The following is a 25,097-nucleotide window of genomic DNA, read 5'->3' as shown; positions in this document are numbered from 1 at the left end:
GCTGCGTTGCGGTGCTCTGATAGGTCACATTCTCATTCTCATTTAATTCAGATCATTTTGAAATTGGCTTTGATTCATGTTTTATTTTAAAAGAGGGCTGCGGCCCTGGCCGGTGTGGCTCAGTGGATAGAGCGTCGACCTGCAGACCAAAGGGTCCCGGGTTCGATTCCGGTCAAGGGCACATGCCTGGGTTGCAGGCTCCTCGGGCCCTGGCCCTGGTCAGGGCTCCTGCAGGAGTCAACCAATCAATGTGTTTCTTTCACATCGATGTTTCTCTCTGTCTTTCCCTCTCTCTCCCTCTCTCCCTAAAAATCAACGGGAAAACATCCTCGGGTGAAGGGTTAACAACAACAACAAAAAATATCTATGTAATATGCATTTCTTACATAAAATAAAAGTGGGCCGCTTACTTCTTGAATGTTTAGGAAAATTTCTAGTTGCCTTTTTGTTATTAATTTCTAGTTTGATTCTCAGCCCCGAAACCCCCGTGTCTGGGGTGGGCACCTGGCATGCGGAAGATTTATTACCTGCTTGGGGCGGGGGCATCGAAGGGGTCAGGGGTCCTCCTGACACCAGCTGTTGCTTTTTGAAATTGGGGTGACATTGGTTAATAAAGTTATACAGGTTTCAAGGGCACAATTCTGTGACTCATCATCTGTATATTGTATCGTGTGTTCACTACCCCAGGCTGAGTCTCCTTCCCTCACCATTGATCCCCCTTCACCTTCTCCTACCTCCTCCACCCCCTTTCCCTCTGGTAACCACCACACTCATGTCTGTCTGTGAATTTTTTCCCCTTAATCCCTTCACCCCTTTCACCCAGCCCGAAGCCCACCTCCCCTCTGGCAGCTGTGGGTCTGTTCTCTGTGTCCATGAGTCTGCTGCTGTTTTGTTCATTAGATTCCTCATGTAAGTGACATCGATTGGTGTCTCTTTTTCTCTGGCTTATGTCACTCAGCACCGCATTCTCCAGGTCCGTCCGTGCTGTCGCCAGAGGTAAGAGTCCCTTCTTCTTCACGGCATGGTGTTCCACTGTGTGGCTGTGCCACGGCCTTTTCCCCGCTCGTCTGATGGCACGTGGGCTGCTTCCAGACCGTGGCTTCTGTGAAGGACGCTGCTGTGGGCACAGAGATGCATGTATCCTCTCGGATTAGTATTTTGGGGGCTTTCGGGTCTATTCCCAGGAGTGGACTCGATGAGTCCGGCTGATTCCTAAGTAACTTAACTCGTAATACTCAGCACGTCGCAGCCGCACATTTTGGGCGCCTGCCCTGGACCCGTCGTGCGTTGGGTTCTGCTGGGATGACTCACCCGGGTTTGTCTGCTCAGGGCATTTCCAAGGCCGGCCTCCATTTGCCCTTGATTCTAACAACAGCCCATTTTTTCTCCATTCCTCGTTTATTGCCCTGAAGTTCATAATAGCCTCTCAGTTTGTAAGCATCTGAGTAAGGGGTTTCCTGCCGTTACGGCTTTTTGATGCCTTTTTTTTAATGACTCGCGTCTCCCATTGTTTATTGATCTTATGAGTCTTAAACGTTGGGCTTGGTTGATTCTCTTTATCGAATTAAAAAACATTTTCCTGTTATGGGGGGGGGGTGGTTGCGTTTACTTGGTTCTTCCTCACATCACCTCTCTCTGGGTCTCAGCCTTTACTGTCTCCCCGTAGATGCACCAGCAGCAGAAACTCCCTTCGTGAACGCAGCCTCGCGGCCCGAGCGCGGGTGTTGGCCTTCGGTTCCCGTTTCGCCGGCACGCTCCGCTTTCTGCGCGGTCGCTTCCTCGGCCGCGGGCTGTGGGGAGCGTGCTTGCTAACGGGGTGGCTTTCTGCCCGATACTTGGTTCTGTTATCGATCCCTGACCTAACGGAGCTGGGACCAGGGGCGTCATCTTCTCTAGGGACAATGTTGGTCGCTGTCCCGTGTCCCGGAGTCACGTGCCCAGGGCTGCGGAGCTGGAGAGGCGACGGCGACGCCGTGCTCAGATCTTGGTCCGCACCCGCCTTCGCTGGCGTGTCTGTCCGTCACGGACGACGCAGCGGCTCTGGCTGTGAGGACCAGCTGCTGGGTGTTTGCACCGGCCCGGCTCCCCGCCCGCCCCCGCCCGCTCTGTCTGCATGGACCCGTGTTCCCAGCGCAGGCGTCGAACAGGTGGGATCAGGGAGCCCCTGTGTGGGCCCAGATGTGAGCTTGCCGGTGTGTTTCCCAGCCTGGGACCTTGGCTTCCGTCCCGGGGCAGAACACGTCAGCCCTGACAAGGCCCCGCTCGCCGGTTTTCACTCCGATGGCCGCCCTCTGCAGGCCGCTCCATGCCTTCTCCTGGGCCGCGGGCTCAGCTCCCTCACGGAGGCCAAACGCCACAGATCAGCTCTGTGTGGTGCCCAGCGGGGCCGTGGGTCCCTCGCTCCATGTGGCAGGGCTTCGGGGTTGGGGTCTGAGGCATCTGGCCGTGTGGACGTGGGTCTCTGGGGCCCAGGGTGGAGGGGGCCCCAGGAGGAGCAGGTGGGGGGTCTGCTGGCCTCCACCTGCGATGTGCCTTGGCCAGCAGGAACGGTGGGTGCAGGGGTGCGTACGATCCTGGGCACTGTCCAGGGGGATTTAAAGCCACCGCCAGGAAGAGGTGGCCGAGGGCGTGGACCAAGCACAGAGGTCTGGGGTCTGGGCCTGGGTTCCCCCGTGGTTAGCGGGGAGGGAAAGGGGCTGCCATGAGGAGGAGCTGCCAGGCCCCGGGGAGTGACGGGGACCATGCGTGACTTAGCGTGAGCGTGTCTGGTGGACTCCCGCAGACGGGTGGAGAGGGGCTGTGGAGAGAGGCAGGGGCAGGATGGGGAGGGTGCAGGGGGAGGTGTTCATTTTCATGTTGAAGGTGTTTACTATGAAACTCAGGGTGGCTCGTGGCCGGGGTCACAGGAAGGAGCCGAGCGGGGCTGATCTCAGGCAGGGCTGGCCCACGTCGGGGCAGCGCTGGGGGACCCTGTGAGGAAAGACGGTGCCTCGAGGCTGAGCTGTGGGGGAGCGTGGGGAGGGGTTGTAGCCTGGAGAGGGGGCTGGGGAGATGCAGGAGAAGGGCCTGGGGGCGAGAGCTAGAGGCTGGGGGGAGGGGTGCATGGGGGGTCTGGGGCAGAAGTGGGGCTGCACCTGCTGCTCAGGGCTGCGGGGCTCCTGGGTCCGCCCTGAATCAGGACAGACCGGGGCAGGGTTGTGGGCAGCGGGGCCTCTGTGACCCGCCTGGTGTCTCCATGGTGAGAGCACCCATTTGCCTCCGTATCTGCTTTCTCTTTTGCAGAATTAAAACGAGGAGACTCATCTGCCTCCCCCAAACTGGACAGATACAAAATGGCGAGACAGCTGACGGAAAAGGCAATCAAGGTAAATGCTCCTGGGGACTTGGTGGGGAGGGGCTGCCTTTTAAATATGGAATTTGATTTTGGAATTTGGGGAGTGAGTCCAGAGCTCTGACACCCAACACCCACTCCCGGCCGGCCTTGGTCCCTGGCCCCCAGGCCTGGTCACCACGTGGAAGCTTGTGTTAGAGTTACTTTAAAAAAAATTTTAGCCGAAACCGGTTTGGCTCAGTGGATAGAGCGTCGGCCTGTGGACTGAAAGGTCCCAGGTTCGATTTCGGTCAAGGGCATGTACCTGGGTTGCGGGCACATCCCCAGTAGATGTGCAGGAGGCAGCTGATCGATGTTTCTCTCTCATCGATGTTTCTAACTCTCATCTCCCTTCCTCTCTGTAAAAAATCAATAAAATATATTAAAAAAATTTTTTAAATTTATTTCAGAGAGGAAGGGACAGGGAGAGAGAGAGAGAAACATCAATGATGAGAGAGAATCATTGATGGGCGGCCTCCTGCACGCCCCCTACTGGGACTCAAGCCCACAACCCAGGCCTGTGCCCTTGACCAGGAATGGAACCTGGGGCCCTTCAGTCCGCAGGCCAACGCTCTATCCACTGAGCCACACCAGCTAGGGCTAGCGTTACCTTTTATCTCAGCTGGACGCTGGAAATACTCTCAAGATTGGGGACGTGCAGACATATGAGGTGTGGAAGCCTGTCCCAGGTCCCGCCATGCGGCCTCAGGCCCTGGGCACACTTCCGGGCCAGGGTTCTGTGTCAGGGACAGGCTCGTGATGACCTGGAGCCCGTGTGCCGGCCCCTGCTCCCCAGGCCCCTCTCGGGGACGCGATGAGGACAGACGCCACCGTTTCTGTCCTTGCGCAGAAGTCCGGGAGCCTGGGAGCCCCGAGGGACGCGGGCACATGGTTACGTGAGCCTGTGGGTGGGGGGAGAGGGCCCAGAGGCCAGTCCGATCGCAGCATGGCTCCGTTCCCACAGTTCCCTCCCGTCGCTGTGCCGCAGGCAGCCGGGACCCAGGACTGACTCCCGCTGCGCCGGCCGGGACCCTAGCCTGTTGTCCGGTCGTCCGTCCGGACGTTTAGGTCATGACGGCACCTGGCTCTTTATATATTAGGATGATTCCTTCCTCCCTGATCACGGGCGACTGACGAGCCGCGTTGCGAATGTCTGTACTTTTCCCAGTTGGTCTGTCACTGACTCCTCAGCAGGTGCGTTGTGGCTGAGCGTGTGTCTGCGTGAGTCACGCTGCTGAGACGCTCTGTGCCTGTGTCTGGTGACTGTAGGCGGAAGGTGGTGCGAACGCTGGCTGCACACCCTGGGCGGAGGCGCCTGTAGCCACGCTGAGCTTCTGCCTGTGTCCCATCCGCACGGAGAGCAGCGTGTTAACACCTGTTACCTGTGGATGTGTCTGCTCTTCCGTTCTGTCCGTTTCCGCTGCAGATAACGGGCCGCCTGCCAACAGGTGCACACGAGCGCATCGTCCTGCGGGGCCGACTCTTTTCTCTCAATTATTAAATAACTGTCTGTACTCCAGCGACGTTCACGTGACCTCTGTTAATCCTCACCGGAGGATGTTTTCCATTGATTTTTAGAGTGGAAGGGAGGGGGAGACAGAGAGATAGTGATGTGAGAGGGACACACTGATTGGTTGCCTTCTGCACGTGCCCCAACCAGGCGCCAGGCTGGGGAGGAGCCTGCCACCGAGCTACGTGCTCTTGTCAGGAATCGAACCCGGACGCTTCGGTCCGCAGGCCGACGCTCTACCCAGTGAGCCAAGCTGGCCAGGGCGAGTGATGTGACTTGGCCCCGACGTCGGTTCTGCCTCAGATGTGGGTCCTCTCGTCTTTGACTGGCCCGTAGGCTGTGCTGTTTGTTTCTCTCGCAAACAGCACAGGGTTGGGTTTTTAAAGATCGAGTCTGGTGCTCTTCACCTTCCAGCTGCAGCGGGAAGCGTGTTTATCCCGTTGACTGCGGGCGCCTGACTTCTCCCCCCGCCCGCCCTGCCTGCTCCGTTCGCCTCTCCTTCCATGCCTCCTGGGGTCTGACTGCTTTATTTCTTTATTTAGTTCGTTAGTTAATCCTCCCCTGAGGACATTTTCCCATTGGTTTTTAGGGAGAGCGGAAGAGAGAGGGAGAGGCACATCGATTGGCTGCCTCCTGCACGAGCCCGACCAGGGCCCGGGCTGGGGAGGAGCCTGCAACTGAAGTACGTGCCCTTGACCGAATCGAACCCGGGACCCTTTGGTCCACAGGTCGACACTCTATCCATTGAGCCACACCGGCCAGGGCTGGACTGATTGCTTTTAAAATTTGCACTTCCTGCCCTAGCTGGTGTGGCTCAGTGGATAGAGCATCAGCTTACGGAGTGAAGGGTCCTGGATTCAATTCCTGTCAAGGGCACAGGCCCGGGGTGCGGGCCCGGTCCCCAGCAGGGAGCGTGCAGGAGGCAGCCGATGCGCGGCTCTCATCACTGATGTCTCGCGCTCTCCTCCCTTCCGCTCTGAAGTCAGTACCAACATATTTTTGAGAGAAAACTCCCGCAGGACGAGCGTGCGCTCACTCTGTGCTCTCTCATCCGAGGACAAGAAGATCTTCTCCATCCACGGCCACTACCCCGTGGTGCGGGCGCTGCTGCGCAGGAAGGGCTGGGTGGAGAAGAAGCTGCACTTCCTGCCGCGGATCTCTGTCAGTGCCGACGGCGAAGGCGAAGGGGCCGCTGGTAGGCACTGAAGCCCTGGCCCTCCGTGTGCGTGTGTCTGTCTCGAGGCCCCGGGTCCTGGGACTTGGGCCTCCCTCCAAGGCAGAGGACCCGCCTCCCCACGCGGGAGCCGCGCTGCCTCCCACACAGGCACCCACCGCCCAAGCCCGGGTTTGGCCACATCTCAGCGCCGTCGCCCTGACCATCTCTCCTCCTCAGCTCACACAGGGTCCTCGAGACCCCCCCCACCTGCCCCCTCCCGCCACCCCCCCCCCCCGCCTCGGGCCCTGCCCCTGCTCCAGCCAGGACCCTGCAGGTGAGGCTGCTGGGCGGTCAGGGCCGTCTGGCCGCTCTGGCCGCCGGAAGCGAGTGTTGGCGGCCAGGCATTCGGCCGTGACGCGTGGATGCCCCCATGTTGTATTTGCAGAAAGTAAACATCCTGAAAGCAAAGAAAGCCAGGAAGCGGCCTTCGAGGAAATGGACGACATCCACGACGTGATGGTAGGTCCCCTGCGCGAGGCCCTGGGGGATCCGGGTGCAGCCATGGCATGGGGGGAGGGGGACACAGCCTGTCACGGAGGCCTCTGCACCAGCCGCTGCAGAGCCCAGCGGGGGTCAGACAGCCCACAGCCGGGTGACACGCTGCAGGACACCCATGTGTGTGCACCCACGTGTGTACACCCATGTGTGTGAGCTCATGCATATGTATGCACGTATGAGAGCATATGCGTGTGCATGTGTACGCGTGTGAGCACATGCATGTGTAAGTGTGTGCACGGGTGTGCATAAGCACGCGTGTCCTGTGTGCCCGTGTGTGAGCCGACAGGCTGTGTCTGTGACTGGAAATGCGCGAGGAGCCGGCAGGAGAAGGTGCCTCTCACTGTGCTGGCTGAACAGTGACCACTGAGCAGAGCTGGACCCCAAACAGCCCAGCTGGTGACCTCGATTGGGCCGGGGTTGGGGGGCAGCTCAGCCCGCAGTGCGGTCCTGAGAGCCGGTGCGGAGACGCCAGGCGCCCTCATGCGGGACTCGGGGGAGGGACAGACTTAAAACGAGGCCACAAGCGTTTGCCGGGAGAAACGGACACGTGATCACATGAGACCTGCGAGGAGCAGGACCCTGGGCCACGCCGCCCCCCCTCCCCGCACACGGTGGCCCCGCAGCGGGTGTGATGGGGGCGGCGACTCCCCCCGTGGCCCCGCCAACTGGCGGGACAGGACGCGGGTCCTGATGGAGGCCTCCTGCCAGTCCAGGTTGGTGCGAAACGAGGTCCCCTACTTCCTCTGGACGATCAAAAGGGACTCCATCGACTACCACAGCCTGAGCGGCGACCAGATGCTGAACCACTACGGCAAGACGGCGTCCTTCACCACCAAGGTGAGGGCGGGCACGGGGTGGGCGGGGCATCGCGGGCCTGGGGGGAGGGGAGCACACGTGACCAGTCGCCTTGGGGTCCTCCTCGGGCTCCTCCCACCACCCCCCGGCAAACGCCACACTGTGCCAATGTCCACAGTTGCAAGCACCTCCGGACCCACCACCTGACCCCCAGCAACGCCCCCCGTGCCCCTCTCCGTGTCCCTGGGTGACCTCTCCGTGTCCCTGGGTGACCTCTCCGTGTCCCTGGGTGACCTCTCCGTGTCCCTGGGTGACCCTGGGGCCACAGAAGCGCCTCCTGTGGGTTCACAGCCCAAGCCTGAGACGGGCTGGACCCTGGCTCTGGGTCCCGGGAGGGGCTCTGGGTCCCGGGAGGGGCTCTGGGTCCCGGGAGGGGCTCTGGGTCCCGGGAGGGGCTCCAGGCCTGAGGAAGGGTGGCCCCCCTCACCTGCGTGGGGACCTATAGCTACAGGGACAGTGACAAGGGCTCTGATAGGGACGGGCACATAGAGCCTGCACGCCCCTCACGTCCTCCCTCACCTTCCAGCCCCACGGCCCCGCCTACAGGGGGGCTGTCCCCCACTTGCCCTTGGGCTCTGGCTCAGGGGAGGGGCCTGCAGGTCCCGCTGGGTGAAGTTGGTAGAGGGCTTCCCTGACAACGGGGTCCAGCCCCTCAACAGGCAAAGACAGCACAGGAGGGGGGGACAAGGCCACGCTGCCCATGGCTCTGTGTGGGGGTCCAGCCCCCCTGCATGGCCTCCCAAGGCTCAGGGCATGGCCTCCTGTGCAGCGTGGGCGATACTGTGGGCGCCCCAGCCAGGCTGGGCTCCCTGCAAACACTCCTGCCGAGTGGCCGTGAGGGGCTCAGCTTCCTTCCACATGGGCGGCGGCTGGACCCCGGGAGCAGTTCCCCCAGGTCCCTGGAACCGCAGATGGTGTCCCCGAGGCCGAGTACGGGGACGGCTGTGGTAGCCCCTCCCACCTGCCCCACTGCCCGTGCCCTCCTGCCCTCGGGAGGCCCAGGGCCCAGCTGGCCAGGGTGGGCGGGGCTGTTGGGGGGCGTTCTGCAGGTGCGGGGAGGGGGCAGGCGGGGGAAGGCGGTGGGGAGGGGGCACCTGACTCTCGCTCTTTCTGGAGATCGGGCTGTGCCTGAACATGAGGAGCCTGCCCTGGTACGCCCAGGCCAACCCCGACGCCTTCTTCCCACGCTGCTACGGCCTGGGCTCCGACAGCGAGAAGCAGGAGTTCCTGGGTAGGTAGCTGGCCTGTGGCCCGGACCGGGACCCATAGGCCCTCCCTGCTTCGGGCTGCGGGCCTTCGGGGGGCCGTGGGCGGCCGTGGCTGAGGGGCGGTCTGGGCCTGGAGCTGGCGGGGATCTGCACCACCCGACCCGGGGCTCAGCTCCGTGCACATGGCGAGGCCCTCCAGACGCTTTCGCGGGCAGCGTGGGCAGGGGGCTGGCATGGGCCACGGTGCTGAGGGCGCTCGGAGCTGCCGCCTCATCTGGGGGCAGCGCTGGGACCACGTGGGGCCCACGGGCTCTGGCCCAGGAGGAAGGGGGCTCCTGGTCGACGTGCTGAGAGGCCACAGGAGAGAGAAGGTGGTCAGGGCAGGTGGGGCCGGGTCTGAGGGCGACTGTGTTTCCTGAGCACCGACCTGGGGCCATGGGGATGTGGCACCTGCCCGGCACCCCTGCCTGTGCCCTCACCCACCCGGGCCCACCGGGAGCAGATGCCCAGGCAGCGTGACGGGGACAGGGTGGCCTGGAGGGGCCTGGTGGAGCCCTGGAGGGCTGGGCAGGCGAGAGGGGCCAAGGGGAGCCGGCCAGCTGGGAGCCGGCAGAGAGCAGGGTAGTGTAGGGCTCGGGCATTTGTTCTGGAAGAGGAGGAGGCCTGGGCTTTGGCAGCCCTGGGTGTGGGGGGCAGCAGCCAGGGGAGCTCAGGTTCTCAAAGCTCCTGGGCGGCAGCAGCTGCTGGGTGGACAGGTGGCAGGTGGGCAGGGGCCAGCCTCCACTGAGGGGTGAAAGGAGCAGGTTGGGCAAGAAGGTGCTGGAATATGCGGACCCCAAAAAGGCACAGGGTAGCGCGGGGGGGTGGGGGGGGGGCAAGAGCTGCCTGCTGTGCTGGATGGGCCACACGTGCAGGGCTGTCCGGGAGGAGCCCTCGGGGGGTGGGCTGAGGAGCCTGGAGCAGGGGGAGGTGGTGGGGCTCCTGGACCTCGGTCCTGGGGGGCAGGTGGGGCCGTGGCTTCTGCCTCTGGGCCTCGCCAGGTGTGCTAGGAGCCCCTCTGCAGAGCAGCGGGGGGCTGTGGGACCCCTGGGCTGGGGCAGCTGGCGAGGGCCCAGGTCCCGGGCCCAGCGTGGGCAGAGGGGGCGAGGCCTCGGTGCCTTTGCAGATGACTTCCGGCGCACAGCGGCCTCCAGCATCCTCAAGTGGGTGGTCAGCCACCAGCACTGCCCCAAGAGCCACGCCCAGGGCAGGCCCAAGGAGGACCAGGACGCGGACCCCGGCAGCCAGAAAGGTGAGTGACCCCTGACCCCTGACCCCACTCTGTTCCCACACTCCGGGGAGGCGTGAGCTCTGGGTGCCAGCGGGGCCTGAAGACCCCAGTGAGGGTTTGGTGCTGGTCCACGTGAACGAAGCAGTTTTTAAAAATACGTTTTCATTGATGTCAGAGCGGAAGGAGGGGGCAGAGAGAGAGACATCGACGATGAGAGAATCATCAACAGCTGCCCCCGCACGCCCCCCGCTGGGGCTCGAGCCGCAACCCGGGCCTGCGCCCCGACCGGGAATCGAACCGGGACCTCCTGGCTCCTAGGTCGGCGTTCGACCCTGAGCCGCGCTGGCCGGGCCGTGAGGCAGGTTTAGGTCCCAGCAACACCGAGGGGAAGGGCAGCATCTCATGCTCCGCCCCCATGCCGGCCCCCCACCGTCCGTGAGGGGTGTCGGGGGCGATCGCTGAGCCCGTCCGGACACGTCACTGTCACCCCAAGTCCATAGTTTGCGTCGGGGTCACCCCGGCTGTTAGATGTGTGAGGGCACGTGCCCATCACCAGGGCGCGCACGGGGGTTTCACGGCCGCAACTGCTCTGGTTCTGGCCCCCCCACCCCGCCCCCGCCAACCACGGTCCCCACAGCGAGGCCTTTCCACGCGCCGCGGAGTCGCGGAGTCGGAATCACGCGGTGCAGACGGCTCTGCGGCTTCTGCCTCTGGCACCTGCACCTGAGGCCCCCCGCGCCGTCCGTGGCCCCGTGGCTCCGTGGCTCCGTGGCTCGTCTCCTCTGGTCTCTGGATAACACCCCCGTGGGCTTGGAGCGCGGCGTGTGCTCCCATCACCTCTGAACCATGTCCCGGTGCCTCCCGAGTTCCGACAGTTATGACTGAAGGTGCCAGCTTTCGTGAAGACACGTGTTGACTCTTCACATAAATCCCAGGCGCAGGGCTGCCGAGCGTGGCGAGGGCGGGTGGTTCTGAGAGGAACTGGCGGCTCCCGCCAGCAGGGGGCGGACTCCTGCCGCGTCGCCCTCGGGCCTCTCCCGCACCTGCAGCTGCCGCTCCCGGCTCCCGGCTCCGCAATCTGTGCTTTCGCCTTTGGCCTGCGTGGTCCTTTTCTTTGTATGCTTTTTAAAGTATTTTCTTAAGATTTTATTGATTTCAGAGAAGAAGGGAGAGGGAGAGAGAGAGAGAAACATGAGAGGGAATCATGGATCAGCCGCCTCCTGCTCGCCCCCTACTGGGGATCGAGCCCACAACCCAGGCCCGTGCCCTTGACCGGAATGGAACCCGCAACCCTTCAGTCCGCAGAGCGATGCTCTTCCACTGAGCCACACTGTCCAGGGCTGCCTGGTCGTTTTCTGTTAAAAGCCAGACCCGGTGTCCTGGGCAGAAGGGGGAGCACAGACAGGCCTGAGTGAGGGCGCGGGATGTGGGGCGAGTGCCCTGGGCCCTGGATGAGGACCCGCCTGCTTCCCAGGGCGGCAGCAGGGCTGGCGTGGAATGCGCCCTCCCTCCCCAGGTGCTGGGCTCGGATCCCGGCAGGAGCTGCGGCTGTTTCACCACAGCTATGTCCCCTCCCCCGGCCGGGGGTGGGGGGGTCTCTGCTCTTCACGTTCCTGGAGGTAAAAGTGGAAAACGTGAGGGTTCCCAGGCAGAGCCTCCAGCGCCAGCAGCTGGTCCCTGCGGTCAGTCTGCGGGCCCCGGGCGGCCGCTGTGCGTGTGCCCGCCCACCGGGCGCTGCAGCTCCAGGGACGGCTGTGCCTGGCCCCTGCTCTGAGGGTCTAACCACTTGGGCCCCTGGTGTGCTCGGCTCTGCTTGTGGTTGACATGGAACAGGGACTCCTGAGCTTCTCGTGTCAGACCGAAGCCCGAAGCGCCATTTTTCACTTTAAAAAATAGTCATTTGCTGTAATTTCCACCTCAGCACGGGCTTTCGATGCCGCTGCAGCCTCTGCACCCAGCCCCTGAGCGAGCCTCCCAGGGCGGCGCCTGGGCTGGGCCTGAATCGCTGGGCGTGCTCTGCACCCCGGGCTGCCTCCCGCACGATGCCTCTGGGACGCCCCGCTGCCCCGCGGGCTTGCGGGCATCACGGGCGCACAGTGTGGTCACTGAACGCCAGGCGTGTGCCGCTGCCGGGAGTGCCAGCGTGTCCCACCCCGCGGGGCTGAGCCTCGATGGAGGCAGTGGGGGCGCTGGTGGGCGCCCAGCAATAGGAGGGCCCGAGGGAGGGGCGGGCACCTGCCCAGACCCGTGTGGCCCCAGGTGGCCGCCTGAGAAGCGTCCCCAGCGAGGCCGGCGGCACCGGGGCGGCGGGGCCACTCCACGTGCCTGCGCTTGGTTTCAGCTCCCGAGAACGACCCGAAGCTCCTGGGCCTCCCGGGGCAGCTGGTGGACATGGCGTGCCAGGTGTGCCAGGCCTACCTGGGGCAGCTGGAGCACGAGGACATCGACCTCGCCAAGGACGCCGCCACGGACCTGACGGAGGAGCAGTGGAAGGAGCTGACCCAGCAGTACTACGCCCTCATTCAGTAAGAGTGCGGTGGTGGGGGCGCGGCGACCGCGGGGAGGCCTGGGGGCCTCAGCCTCCGGGGCGTCAGGGCGCCTGTCTGGGCGTCAGGGTCACCGTCCGGGAGTGAGGGTCACCGTCCGGGAGTGAGGGTCACCGTCCGGGCGTCAGGGTCACCGTCCGGGCGTCAGGGCCACCGTCCGGGAGTGAGGGTCACCGTCCGGGCGTCAGGGTCACTGTCCGGGAGTGAGGGTCACCGTCCGGGCGTCAGGGTCACCGTCCGGGAGTGAGGGTCACCGTCCGGGCGTCAGGGTCACCGTCTGGGCGTCAGGGTCACCGTCCGGGCGTCAGGGTCACCGTCTGGGCGTCAGGGTCACCGTCCAGACGTCAGGGTCACCATCTGGGCGTCAGGGTCACCGTCCGGGAGTGAGGGTCACCGTCCGGGCGTCAGGGTCACCGTCTGGGCGTCAGGGTCACTGTCCGGACGTCAGGGTCACCGTCCGGGCGTCAGGGTCACCGTCCGGGCGTCAGGGTCACCGTCTGGGCGTCAGGGTCACCGTCCGGGCGTCAGGGTCACCGTCCGGGAGTGAGGGTCACCGTCCGGGCGTCAGGGTCACCGTCTGGGCGTCAGGGTCACTGTCCGGACGTCAGGGTCACCGTCCGGGCGTCAGGGTCACCGTCTGGGCGTCAGGGTCACCGTCTGGGCGTCAGGGTCACCGTCCGGGCGTCAGGGTCACCGTCCGGACGTGGTTAGAGACTCCCATCAGCTGTGAACAGTGCTCCCCATTATCTCTCAGATGTGGCTCCTGCTCCTCTCTGGCCTCCGTCACATGTCGGAGGGTGTGTCACGTGTCCCCTCTCGCTGAGCTGAGAGCTGGTCCGGCCCCGCCTTCAGGTTGGGCAGTTCTGTCTCCTGTCGTCTCCAGCCTGTTCTCAGACCGCCCAGTCCTGAGGCCGCACCTGGATCCCCCCGTGTCGCCTGCTGTTGGCTGGAGGTCAGGGCTCCCGGCTCCGCGGCGATGGTGCCGAGCCGGCCCGCGTGTGAGCCGTCCCGGCCTGGAGTCTGTGCCGCCGGAGAGAGGGTCGCAGTCCCCTCGGCTGTGGGTGGATGTGGAGCTGACGCCCTCCCGGGGCAGCAAGGGGGCAGGGCGGGCGGCTCACTCTGGTGGCAGATGCCTCCACAGGGAAATCAAAACGCCTTTGCAGCCCGGCCAGCGGGCTGGTTGGTTGGCGCGTCGTCTGGGGCCTAGAAAGGTGACAGGCGTGATTCCTCGTCAGGGCACATGCCCAGGCTGGGGTTCCATCCTAGTCCAACCAATTGATGTTTCCCTCTCCCCCTCCCCCTCCCCCTCCCCCTCCCTCGCTCTCTAAAAATCAGTAAAGACATATCCTCAGGTGAGGGTTACTTATGTATTTATTTATTTATTGTAATCCTCACCGAGGAGTGAGGATATTTTTTCCATTGATTTTTAGAGAGAGTGGCAGGAGGGAGACAGGGAGGGAGGGAGAGACATCGATGTGGCAGAAACAGCTGGATTAGTTGCCTCCCACATGTGCCCCGACCAGGGGCAGGGATTGAACTTATACCCCAGGTACGTGCCCTTGACCAGGAATTGAATCTGTGACCCTTCTGGGTGGCCAGCGCTCTAACCACTGAGTCACCGGCCGGGGCCAATCTTCTTTTTCTCCTTGTTGCAGCGGGCGTAACGGCCGGCCACCGCTCACTGCATGCTACTTAAATGAGGTCTCCTAATCAAGTATTCTCCGTCATTTTATTGCATCTCCTACATTTGGTTTTTAGTTACACATTTTTATTTTTTACTTTTAAGATTTACCTCCCCAAAATTACAAAACATTGATTTTTTTAAAAAAAATGTTTTAATTGATTTTTAAAAAACATTTCTTTATTTCAGAGAAGAAGGGAGAGGAAGAGAGAGAGAGAAACATCAATGATGGGAGAGAATCATGGATGGGCTGCCTCCTGCACGCCCCCTACTGAGGACCGAGCCCGCAGCCTGGCCCTGTGCCCTGACCCGGAATCGAATCATGACCTCCTGGTTCCTAGGTCAAGGCTCACTCACTGAGCGGCCTGGCCGGGCCAGGTTGGCGTTTCACCAGGAGGTGCCCATGGGGGGAATGCCATCCCAGACACCCCCTCCCGCGGGACACACGGGCCTGCAGGGCCACACTGACTTGGGGCCCCACACGGGAGCCCCGCCTTCGTCTCCCTGCAGCCTGTACTGGGCCCAGGTCGACATTCGGGGCCCCAGTGTCCACGCCCCCGGCCAGGAGCAGCCTTGCCGCCAGTGGAGCCCCCGCGCCGCCCTGAGGCCTTCCACGCTCTCTGCCTTTTGCAGTGGCAAGGCCTTCATCTCCAACCCAAGAAGCCACTTCTCGCAGTGCCAGGCTCTGCTGAACAGGATCTCCTCGGCGAGCCCGCAGACGGAGATCGATGGGCTTCGGAACATCTGGATCGTCAAGCCCGCGGCCAAGTCCCGGGGCCGTGGTGAGTGCCGAGGAGGACGGCTGCGGGGACAGCCCTGCGGGGTGAGGAGTGGGCTGGGCACCAGGGTCCACGGGCTCAGACTCCCAGGCTCCCGTCAGCCCTGGTCCCGGGAACAGGCATCTAACAGGACTGTCCTCCCGGCTTCTGCCCTGCGCTCTGCTAGTTCATTAGGAGGCTCCTTCCTCTTCCCAAGTCCAATGGGTCTGCCGTTTCCTTGTTGATGGGACAATCCTGACAACAGGCTCCTGCTCGCTGCTCAGTGGACGAAGGACCACCCTCTCGGGCAGCAGGGCCCACTCCTCAGGTCTCTTCATAACCCACCTCGAGCCCAGGTGCTCGGGGCGGCCCTGCGCACCTTGTCAGCCGTGTCCGTGGTGACTGTGTGTCCGTTTTATGCCTCATCTTCTCACGTCGCAGCCATGACCATGTTCTTCTTATTCCCAATGGTCAGCGCTATGTGCTTCTTTCTGTCTTTTTAAAAAATAAGATTTCAAGGTAGATTTGTGCTTCCAAAGAACAACTTTTGGTTACATTTTTTCTCAATGTTCCTTAAGGGACATTTCCCCTCTTGGCTCTGACTTAAACGCTAAGCTTATTTATTTTCATATTTCTTGTGCAACAAGAAACTGCAAGGCTATGAAATCTCCTCTGGATATGGCCTTAACGGCACCCTTTTATCCTATCTAATAAAAGAGAAACATGGTAATTAGCTGTACGTCCGCTACTCTTCCCATTGGCTAATCAGGGCGATATGCAAATTAACTGACAGCCAAGATGGCGGCCGGCAGCCAGGCAGCTTGAAGCGAACATGAGGCTTGTTTGCTTCAGTGACGGAGGACTCCAACGTTCCCCGCCTGCCACTGCCGGCCTCTGAGCTTGCAGTTTGAAACATTGTTACAAACATAGAAGCTAAACAAAACCCCAGAAACCTGCTTTCAGCCAGCCAGATCTCAGAGCTGGAGTTGAAACAGTGTTTCGATTATAGAACCCAAACAAACGAGATACCTGCTTTCAGCAGCCGAGGCCTCAGAGCTGGAGCCAAGCCTCAGAGCTAAAGCTGGCCCAGAATAAAAAAAAAAGAAAAAATGGAGCAATTGGGAGCTTCAGTCACCTGCCAGCCTGAAAACAGCCCTCAGCCCCTCACCCAGACTGGCCAGGCACCCCAGTGGGGACCCCCACCCGGAAGGGTGTGTGACCAGCTGCAAACAGCCATCATCCCCTCATCCAGGCTGGCCAGGCACCCCAGTGGGGACCCCACCCTGATCCAGGACACCCTTCAGGGCAAACCAGCCGGCCCCCACCCGTTCACCAGGCCTCTATCCTATATAGTAAAAGGGTAATATGCCTCCCAGCACCGGGATCAGCGGAGCCACGAGGCTACCCAGCACTGGGATCAGCGTGACAGGGGGCAGCGCCCAAACCCCCTGATCGCCCTGCGGCTCTGTGTGTTACAGGGGGTGGGGCCACAACCTCCCTATCCGCCCTGCTCTGTTTGTGACAGGGGAAGGCGCCCCAACCCCCTGATCAGCCCTGCTCTGTGCCTGATAGGGGGGAACTCCCCAACCCCCTGATCGCCCTGCAGCTCTGTGTGTGACAGGGTGTGGGTGCCCCAACCCCCCCCCCCCCACCACGGGCCCTGCTCTGTGTGTGACAGGGTAGAGCCATAACCTCCCCATTGGCCCTGCCCTGAGCGTGACAGTGGCGGCGCTCCAACCCCCTGATTGGCCCTGCTCTGTGTGTGACAGGGGCGGTGCCCCAACTCCCCTATCGGCCCTACTCTGTGAGTGACGGGGGAGTTCCTCAACCCCCTGATCGGCCCTACACTGTGCGTGACAGGGGGGAGCTCCCCAACCCCCTGATTGACCCTGCTCTGTGCGTGACAGGGTATGGAGCCCCAACCCCCCTGATGGGCCCTGCTCTGTGCATGACAGAGGGTGGTGCCCCAACCTCCCCATCGACCCTGTCTTGAGTGTGACAGGGGGCGGTGCCCCAACCCCCCAATCGGCCCTACCCTGAGCATGACTGAAGGTGGCATCACAACCTCCTGATCCGCCCTGCTCTGTGCATGACAGGGGGAGGCACCCCAACTCCCCAATCAGCCCTGCTCTGAGCCCGACCAGGGGCTGCACCTAAGGATTGGGCCTGCCCTCTGCCACCTGGGAGCAGGCCTAAGCCAGCAGGTCGTTATCTCCCGAGGGGTCCCAGATTGCGAGAGGCCACAGACCGGGCTGAGGGATCCCCCCTACCCCCCGAGTGCACAAATTTTTGTGCACCAGGCCTCTAGTTTGTTATATAATGTTCTCATTTTCCTGAGCCTCTAAATATATTTTTCTTTTCATTTGGAGATTCTGTTGGCCCCTTGAATTATTTTTTTGTTGTCATTGTTTTAAATTCACAAGTGGTTAATTTTTATGTGACTTTTAAAGATCTGTTAATTTGATGTTACTGCACTCTGTCCTAAACATCATCTGTCCCGGAACATTCTCTCTCCCGGACGGAGCAGTGCCAGGATGGCTCTGGATGGCAGCACTGTCTGCTGGTGGCTCCCTGCTCCTGTCCCTCAGGCCAGACCTTCTCCCGCTGCACCCCCAGGACACCCACAGACTCACCTGGTCAGGACCCCAGAGCACCACTCTCCTCCTGGTCACTGGCTGTGTCCCCGCCTCTGAGTCCTCCCTGCCCTCAGCTCAGCACCACGCCACTGCTGGTTTCTTTGTCCCAGCCTTTCCTTCAGGACGGCAAGGTCTCATCTTACTGCAGCTGGAGACCAGCCTCGTGTTCTTGTGAGGAAAGCTCCCCTCCACCCTCATATCAGTCAGGATGGGCCAGGTTGTGCCGCGTAACAAACAGTCCCCAAACCTCAGTGGCTCTCAACGAGGCCATGAATGAGCCTCACCAAGTTCATCCCTCCTCATGCCCGTTGCCCATGCAGTTTGGCATGGGAGGGTGGTGTGGGGGGCTCTGCCCACCAAAGTCCCCGCCCTCTACGGTGTGACACCACTCGCTGCAGGCCTCAGGGTGGCCAGGGAAAGCGGGCGCAGGGTCTGTGGGTGACAGCAAATGCTGAGCCGGAGCGGTGACGGCACTTCTCAGGCATCACTGCTCATGACCAGTCACGTGGCCTGACTTTGGGGGGTGAGCGTGAGAAACTGTAGCCCCCTGCAGAGTGGAGGAGGGCCAGGTGGGGGTGAGCCTAGGGCACCCAGCCCACCCCCGCTTGTCCAGTCACCCGTGGGCGTGAGGCCTCCCTGGACCCTCCCAGTGGGCGGAGCAGCCCACGCCCCTGCCTGCTGGCTTCCCAGAGCCGGCCTTGCTCCCCTGTCCAGCCATACCCGCCACTCCCTGGCCGCCTTCCCAGAGGGCCTCTGTCCCATCCTCACGTCCTCCCTGCAGTCCTGGGGCCGCACCGGCTGCAGGCTGGACCTGAGGTCAGAGCCCGCCCCACCCCCTTCCCCTCGCCCTCGCGCTCCCTCCCCTCCCCCAACCCCCGCCACGCTGCCTCTTGCAGACATCGTGTGCATGGACCGCGTGGAGGAGATCCTGGAGCTGGTGGCCGCGGACAACCTCTTGGCCAAGGACAAGTGGGTGGTGCAGAAGTACATCGAGACGCCGCTGCTCATCTACGACACCAAGTTCGACATCCGGCAGTGGTTCCTGGTCACCGACTGGAACCCCCTGACCATCTGGTTCTACAAGGAGAGCTACCTGCGCTTCTCCACACGGCGCTTCTCCCTGGACGACCTGGACGGGTCAGTGGGCGTCGGCACCGTGGCGTGGGCCCGGGCAGGGCGCCCAGGCTGTGTCCGCTGTTGCCCACCACCCACCGCATCATGCACAGAGGGGGGGCCCAGGCCCCTGTCCCCCAAAGCCAGCGCTCTGCACACCCACGAAGTGTGAATCTTCAGAAAATCCCGGAAGCACCCCCCACCCCGTCCCTGCGCCCCGCTTCTCCATCTGGGAACCCAGTCTGCGAGGGGTCCCTGAAATCGATTCTGCGCAGGCGTGGCCCCACCAGACGGGTTGAGCCCCGAGGGTCCGTCACCCTAACACCTGCGGTAGGGCAGCTTCCAGACTCTTCCGTGTACCTGAGTCTCTTTCTTCTCCCTCTTGTGTCTCACAGAGTAAAACTTACCCACGGCCATGGGGGCGGGGGCGGGGGCGGGGCCTGGACCAGGTGGGAATCCTGGACACATGTGCATGGACATGACCTCGAGAGCACCCCTGGGGTTCAGGGTTCCCAGAGACGTTATTCTGTTTAGAACAAGGCCCGAGTCTAAGTGAACGAACTGGAAAGGTTACTTGGTGAATCCTTCTCCCCAGACCAGCTCCTCAAAGGCCCACCTTATTGCCGTGGACATTGGGGAAACTGAGGCTCGGGGAGGTTCCTAGTTGGTGGCCCAGGCTGGTGGGATTTTTTAAATATATATATATATATTTTTTATTGATTTCAGAGAGGAAGGGAGTGGGAGAGAGAGATAGAAACATCAAGGATGAGAGAGAATCACAGATCGGCTGCCTCCTGCACGCCCCACCCTGGGGATCGAGCCTGCACCCCGGGCCTGTGTCCTGACCGGGAATCAAACCGCGGCCTCCTGGTTCCTAGGTCGACCCCTGAGCCACGCAGGCTGGGCATGGGCCTCTGACCTGGCCCTGGTGCAGTCTGTGGGTCCCCCAGGCAGGACGGCGAGCTGTTGGCGTCCCTCCTGCAGGGACCTGGTGCCAGGGGGCGGGGCCCCAGGTGGAGCTGGGGTGTGGGTTTGGGGGCTGGGGCTGGGGAGGGACTCGGGGGGCGGCCCTGACCATGGCCTGGCCTTGCAGGGCCATCCACCTCTGCAACAACTCCATCCAGAAGCACCTGAAGATCGACAAGGGCCGCAGCCCGCTGCTGCCCTACCACAACATGTGGACCAGCGCGCGCTTCCAGGAGTACCTGCAGAAGCGCGGCCGCGGCTCGGTGTGGGGCAGCGTCATCTACCCCGCCATGAAGCAGGCCATCGCCAACACCATGAAGGTGGCCCAGGACCACGTGGAGCCGCGCAAGAGCAGCTTCGAGCTCTACGGCGCCGACTTCATCCTGGGGCACGACTTCAAGCCCTGGCTGATCGAGATCAACTCCAGCCCCACCATGCACGCCTCCACGCCCGTCACGGCCCAGCTGTGCGCACAGGTGCAGGAGGACACCATCAAGGTGGTGCTGGACCGCAAGGGCGACCACCACTGCGACGTCGGCAACTTCGAGCTGCTGTGGAAGCAGGTGCGGGCGCAGGGCACGGCTGCCCAGCCAGCGGGGGCGGGGGGACCCAGGCTCCGAACTCAGGGTGCTCCCAGGGCCTGGCCCTGCCCCCGCTGGCTGGCCCCTCATGCCAACCGAGCAGTGGGGTCACTGGGCTTGTGGGGTGCCCATGGCCGCTGGGTCCTTCCCTGCCGATTCTTGCTGGGCCCCCCTCTTCTCTTCGGGGAAATCACACCCTCAGGGGCCTCCGCAGGCCATGGGGGCGGGGGGCTCTGTGCCAGCTGCTGGCTCTGTGGGTGGACCCTCCACCGAGGCCTCCCTGGAGGGCGGGCGGCCCAGCATCGGGCAGTGTAGCCAGTGCTTCCCCTTGTGGCCTTATGCCTGACTGGCTGCCCGGGAAAAGGGGGTGCTGGTCCCTGGGGAGGGCAGCCAGCACTCCTAACCTCGCCCCCACGCCCCCCTCAGTCTGCTGTGGACCTGCCGCCAGTCTACGGGTCTGACCTCTGCGTGGAGGGCATCAGCCTGCGGAAAGGCAAGAAGCAAATGCCGCCCATCCCCCACTTCAGATTCTCCCCCTCGTTCCGGGACGCGCAGCCGCTGAAGGCGCGGGGCCCCACAGCCATGCCCGACCTGGCACCCAGACCCCGGGCCGTCCCGCAGCACCTGAAGCTGAAATACGGAAAGGTGGGTGCCGGAGCCCCTCCCCAGGCGCATCTTCTGCTCTGAGGCTCAACTCGGAGACAATGAGGCCCGAACACCCGTCCAGTCGGCAGTCGCGGGGATGCATTCGTAGGCAAAGTGCACCCCCTGCCACCGGTGCGCCTGGCACAGGGAAGGCCGGCGGGGGATGCTCTCTGGGAGCTGCCCGGCCGTGGGCACCCACACTGGTGTCTGCTCACAGCAGCTCGGGGCCTGGCAGCTGCCGCGGTTGGAGCAGGGAGCCGGCGTGATGCTGCCGCTGGCCTGAGCTCCCAGCCGGGGTTGGGGTATCCTGGCCCCGTCCCGGGCCTGGCCGGGTTGTCAGGAAAGTGGGGGTTCTGTCACATCAGCTTCAGGGGCCGGCCGAGCGTGGGGTCTCCTCCACAGGATGGGGGGGACGCACAGTCTCGGGGGCCTGGGGTCGAGATCGGAACCATCACTGGGCTCTCAGGCTCCGTTTTCTTTTTCTTTCTTTCTTTTTTTGGTGAACCTTCACCCAAGAAAAGGACATTTTTCCACTGATTTTTAGAGAGAGTGGAAGGGAGGGGGAGAGACAGGAACATCCATGTGAGAGAAACACATCAATGGGTCGCCTCGTGCACATGCCCCAACCGAGGTACATGCCCTCGACAGGAATCAAGCCCGGGACCCTTTGGTCCGCAGGCCGACACTCTGTCCACTGAGCCACACCAGCCAGGGCTTGGATTCAGTTTTCTGAAGGAGCCAACCCCATGCGGCCTGGGGCCTGTGCTGGAGCTGGGCTCAGAGCCCAAGGCAGCTGGCACTCGGCGTGGCCAGGCCATGTGGGCCCCCCACTGCTCCCTGTGGTGCCCAGCACACAGCAGCGGCCCAGAGAGTGTGTGTGACCCAAAGGTCTACATTTTACTAATACTTTCAAATTCTGCTCTTGACATGAGTCCTCATGGGTCTGGAGTCGATTTTTGTATACAGGGGTGGGCAAGAGGAGGTGGACAGTTGTTCGTGTGGAGCAAGGCGGGCGCGTCGTGATCCTTACAGCAGCTGTATTAGCTCTGTTTCACGTACTCACACTGTAAACCTACTTCTGCCCAGCCCTGTATGGTGTGAGGCAGGGATCCCATTTTACCTTCGTCCAGAAAAACAAGATTTTTTCCCAGTTATTTATTGAAACCCACCCCCACCCACTCCACTTTTGTCCACATGCAGGTCTGTTCTGGAGGGTCCCTCCCACTCCACTGGTGAACTTTCGTCTCCTGTCTGTTAGGCACCTCAGTGCCAGAGCTGCCCCCCTGTTCATCCGTGTAAGGACCCTGTCCTTCTTGGCCTCCTTCCCTCTGTGTAAATGTCACAATCGGTTTTAAACGTGTTTCACAAAAACCCTACTGAGACTTTGTTTGGATTCGCACTGAATCCATTGATTCGCCATGGGGACATGAACTAATGGAACTGTGTTTCCCTTCCCAGGACATGATATGTGTCTCCATTTACTTAGGCCTTCGAATTGTATCACTTTCCCAACGGAGCAGACGTCTCTTGTTAGATCTCTTCTTGGTTACTTGATGCGCTGAACTATTGCACGTGTTGTCACTTCTCTAAATTCCCTCGCTGCTGCAGCTGGTAGATAAGATGCAACTGACTCGTACGCAGCATGTCCCAAAACATGTACACCAAGTGTGTCAAACTCAAAGGCTAACACGGGCCAAATAAATAAGGTTTAAGTTTATGTGGGCTGCAAAAAAACAAAAGCTTCAATTTTCATAGAAATAGAGGTTTATTTTGATAGAGACGTGCTGAATGCAAAGGACTGAAATAAATGAGTCATCATTAACATAAAATAATAGGACGTTTTATTTTATTTTATTTATTTTTTAAAGATATTTTATTGATTTTTACAGAGAGGAAGGGAGAGAGATAGAGAGTTAGAAACATCGATGAGAGAGAAACATCAATCAGCTGCCTCCAGCACACCCCCGACTGGGGATGTGCCTGCAACCAAGGTACATGCCCTTGACTGGAATCAAACCTGGGACCCTTGAGTCCGCAGGCCGATGCTCTATCCGCTGAGTCAAACCAGTTAGGGCTAGGACATTTTAATAAACACTAATATTTTTTCTTGAACATTAACTTGCCACACACTGACCTATTTTTCTTGTTCTCCGAAAGCGAAATATTTCCTGTTGCCACACCAAACAAGTCAGTACAAGACTAATGACGTGGCCATCGGCTGCTAAAATATTCGCTGCTAGTGTTAGTGGAGAGAAATGGTGCGCCTGCGTGTAAGGTGCGTAAGGGAAAGGAATGCAACATGATTATAGTCATCAGTCATTAGCGAACGTTGTACTTTGTTATTAATAATTATGTATAACAGGATATTGTAAAAATTAAGTTACGAAATTTTTATTAAGATGTTTCTTACATGCCAGTATATTGTCTGGGTCGCAAAAATATTCGCTGTGGGCCACATGTGGCCCACGGGCCGTGAGTCTGACATGCTTGGTGTACACACCCTATAACAGCTCAACTGATGTTTCTTTCTTTCTAGCCCAGCTAAGCTATGAACAAAGGAAATTCATCCTAAAATACTACTGGGGATTTGAAAACACAGTTGAAGTACAAACGCTGCCTTTATAATTATTCCAAGTGTGTATTTTGGGGGACAAAAAGATGTATACACACTTGTTGTTGTTGTTAATCCTCACCCAAGGATATTTTTTCCTTTGATTCTTAGAGAGAGTGGAAGGGAGGGAGGAGAGAGAGAAACATCGATGTGAGAGGGACACATCGATCGGCTGCCTCCTGCACGTGCCCCCTAACCTGGGCTGGAATCAGGCCTGAACTCAGGTATATGCCCTTGACCAAGAATCAGACCCGAACCCTTCAGTCCGCGGGCCGACGCTCTAACCACTGAGCAACTGGCCAGGGTAGTACGCACACTTTTAACAGCTGGTAACTCACTTAATTTTCACTCCTTTTCAGGTTTAACTGATTTGAAATAATGGGTGAAGCCAAAGAAAATTTGCCCACTATTTTTTTTATGAGGACACATAACAGATAAAGTTTATGATACAAAACGGGCTACAGTTGACGCGTGGAGGGCACACAGATTCCGAGCGAAATGTTCTTGATGTTTTGATTCCACTGCTTCGTGTTACCAGCAGCGCCGGGGCCAGAGGGTCATCGGTTTGAAAACAGGTGTTGACCCCAAAATCATTCATTTCTGGAGATGCTTTTAAATTTTGAAAACAAGCTGTATGTTAATAAACGCTGACTTTGTAAGCATTCAAAGTGTGTACACATTTGGGGGACGCCCTCCTGTTGATTTTCTCTGCCACCGCGGTCCTCAGGCCCGTTACGTCTGAAGACTCGTGTGCACGGTCTTCTCGTTTCTCCTCCGTAAGGGACCGCGTCGCGTGCAGATAGCGCCACACGCGCGCCGTTGCCTCTTCCTGTGCCGCTGGAGCTGTGGGCGCCCTGGTTGGAGCCTTGATTTCAGAGGGACGGCTCCCTCCAGCATCTCCGCGTTTGCGGGGCAGGGGTCCAGGTCTTTATAAAGACACAGACGCAGGCGGGAATGGGAGGCGCTCCGCACGCCCTCTTGGCCAGGACGTGCAGTGACGCTTCTCCAGCACCTATTTTCGCTGTGAGGTCGTCGTCACCTTCAGTCCTTGGCACTATTGTTGTTGTTGTTAATCCTCACCCAGGGTATTTGTTCCATTGATTTTTAGAGAGAGTGGGAGGGAGGGAGGGAGGGAGGGAGGGACATCGATGTGAGGAATCACGCTGGTTGGGTGCCTCCTGAATGTGCCCCCACTAGGGCTGGGATGGAGCCTGAACCCAGCACCTGCCCTGACCGGAACCGAACGTGTCTTCCTGGTTCATAGGCCAGCACTCGGCAGTGTCCTTCGCTCAGAAGTTCTGCGTAAAAAGCCCTGTGGTCATTCCTCTGGCTTCTTTCTGTTGCCTGGACTTTCTAAATGGCATTGAAGTCACGTCGTGAGGAGCAGTCGGCCTCTGATGTCGGGGACCATCATCGCTGGGGTCTCGGTCATGCGCATGCTGGTCTGCCAGCTCTCTCGTTTTCTCATAAATGGCTCGTTTTCTTCAAACACTGAATTGGGGGATTCTCCGCTCCCTTCCAGAAGGCAGGCCTCGTCCCTCCAGGCCCCGGGAGGGGCTGGGACCTGCAGCAGACACTGCCCCCCCCACCCCCCCCACCCCCCCACCCCCCCACCCCCCCCCCGCAGGGAGGA

General features: G+C 60.6%; 1 protein-coding gene across 1 annotated transcript; it reads left to right on the top strand.

The window, feature by feature from the left end:
• Positions 1-1,021: 1,021 nt before the first annotated feature.
• TTLL8 (tubulin tyrosine ligase like 8) lies at positions 1,022-24,127 on the top strand (the record flags this gene model as incomplete). The annotated part of the gene is made up of 14 exons (XM_081084069.1): positions 1,022-1,077; positions 1,667-1,770; positions 3,283-3,365; positions 5,937-6,075; positions 6,482-6,555; positions 7,303-7,431; positions 8,566-8,680; positions 9,823-9,948; positions 12,269-12,452; positions 14,788-14,936; positions 18,445-18,685; positions 19,755-20,190; positions 20,635-20,853; positions 23,824-24,127. 14 exons carry the CDS (start codon positions 1,022-1,024, stop codon positions 23,827-23,829), a joined length of 2,061 nt encoding a protein of 686 aa, XP_080940195.1. The 3' UTR covers positions 23,830-24,127.
• Positions 24,128-25,097: the final 970 nt, after the last annotated feature.

The sequence above is a fragment of the Myotis nattereri genome (genome assembly GCF_964212035.1).
Source record: "Myotis nattereri genome assembly, chromosome: 2".
In the NCBI taxonomy this organism is placed as follows: Eukaryota; Metazoa; Chordata; class Mammalia; order Chiroptera; family Vespertilionidae; genus Myotis; species Myotis nattereri.
Note: the sequence above shows the minus strand (reverse complement) of the source record. Positions and strands in the feature narration are given on the sequence as shown.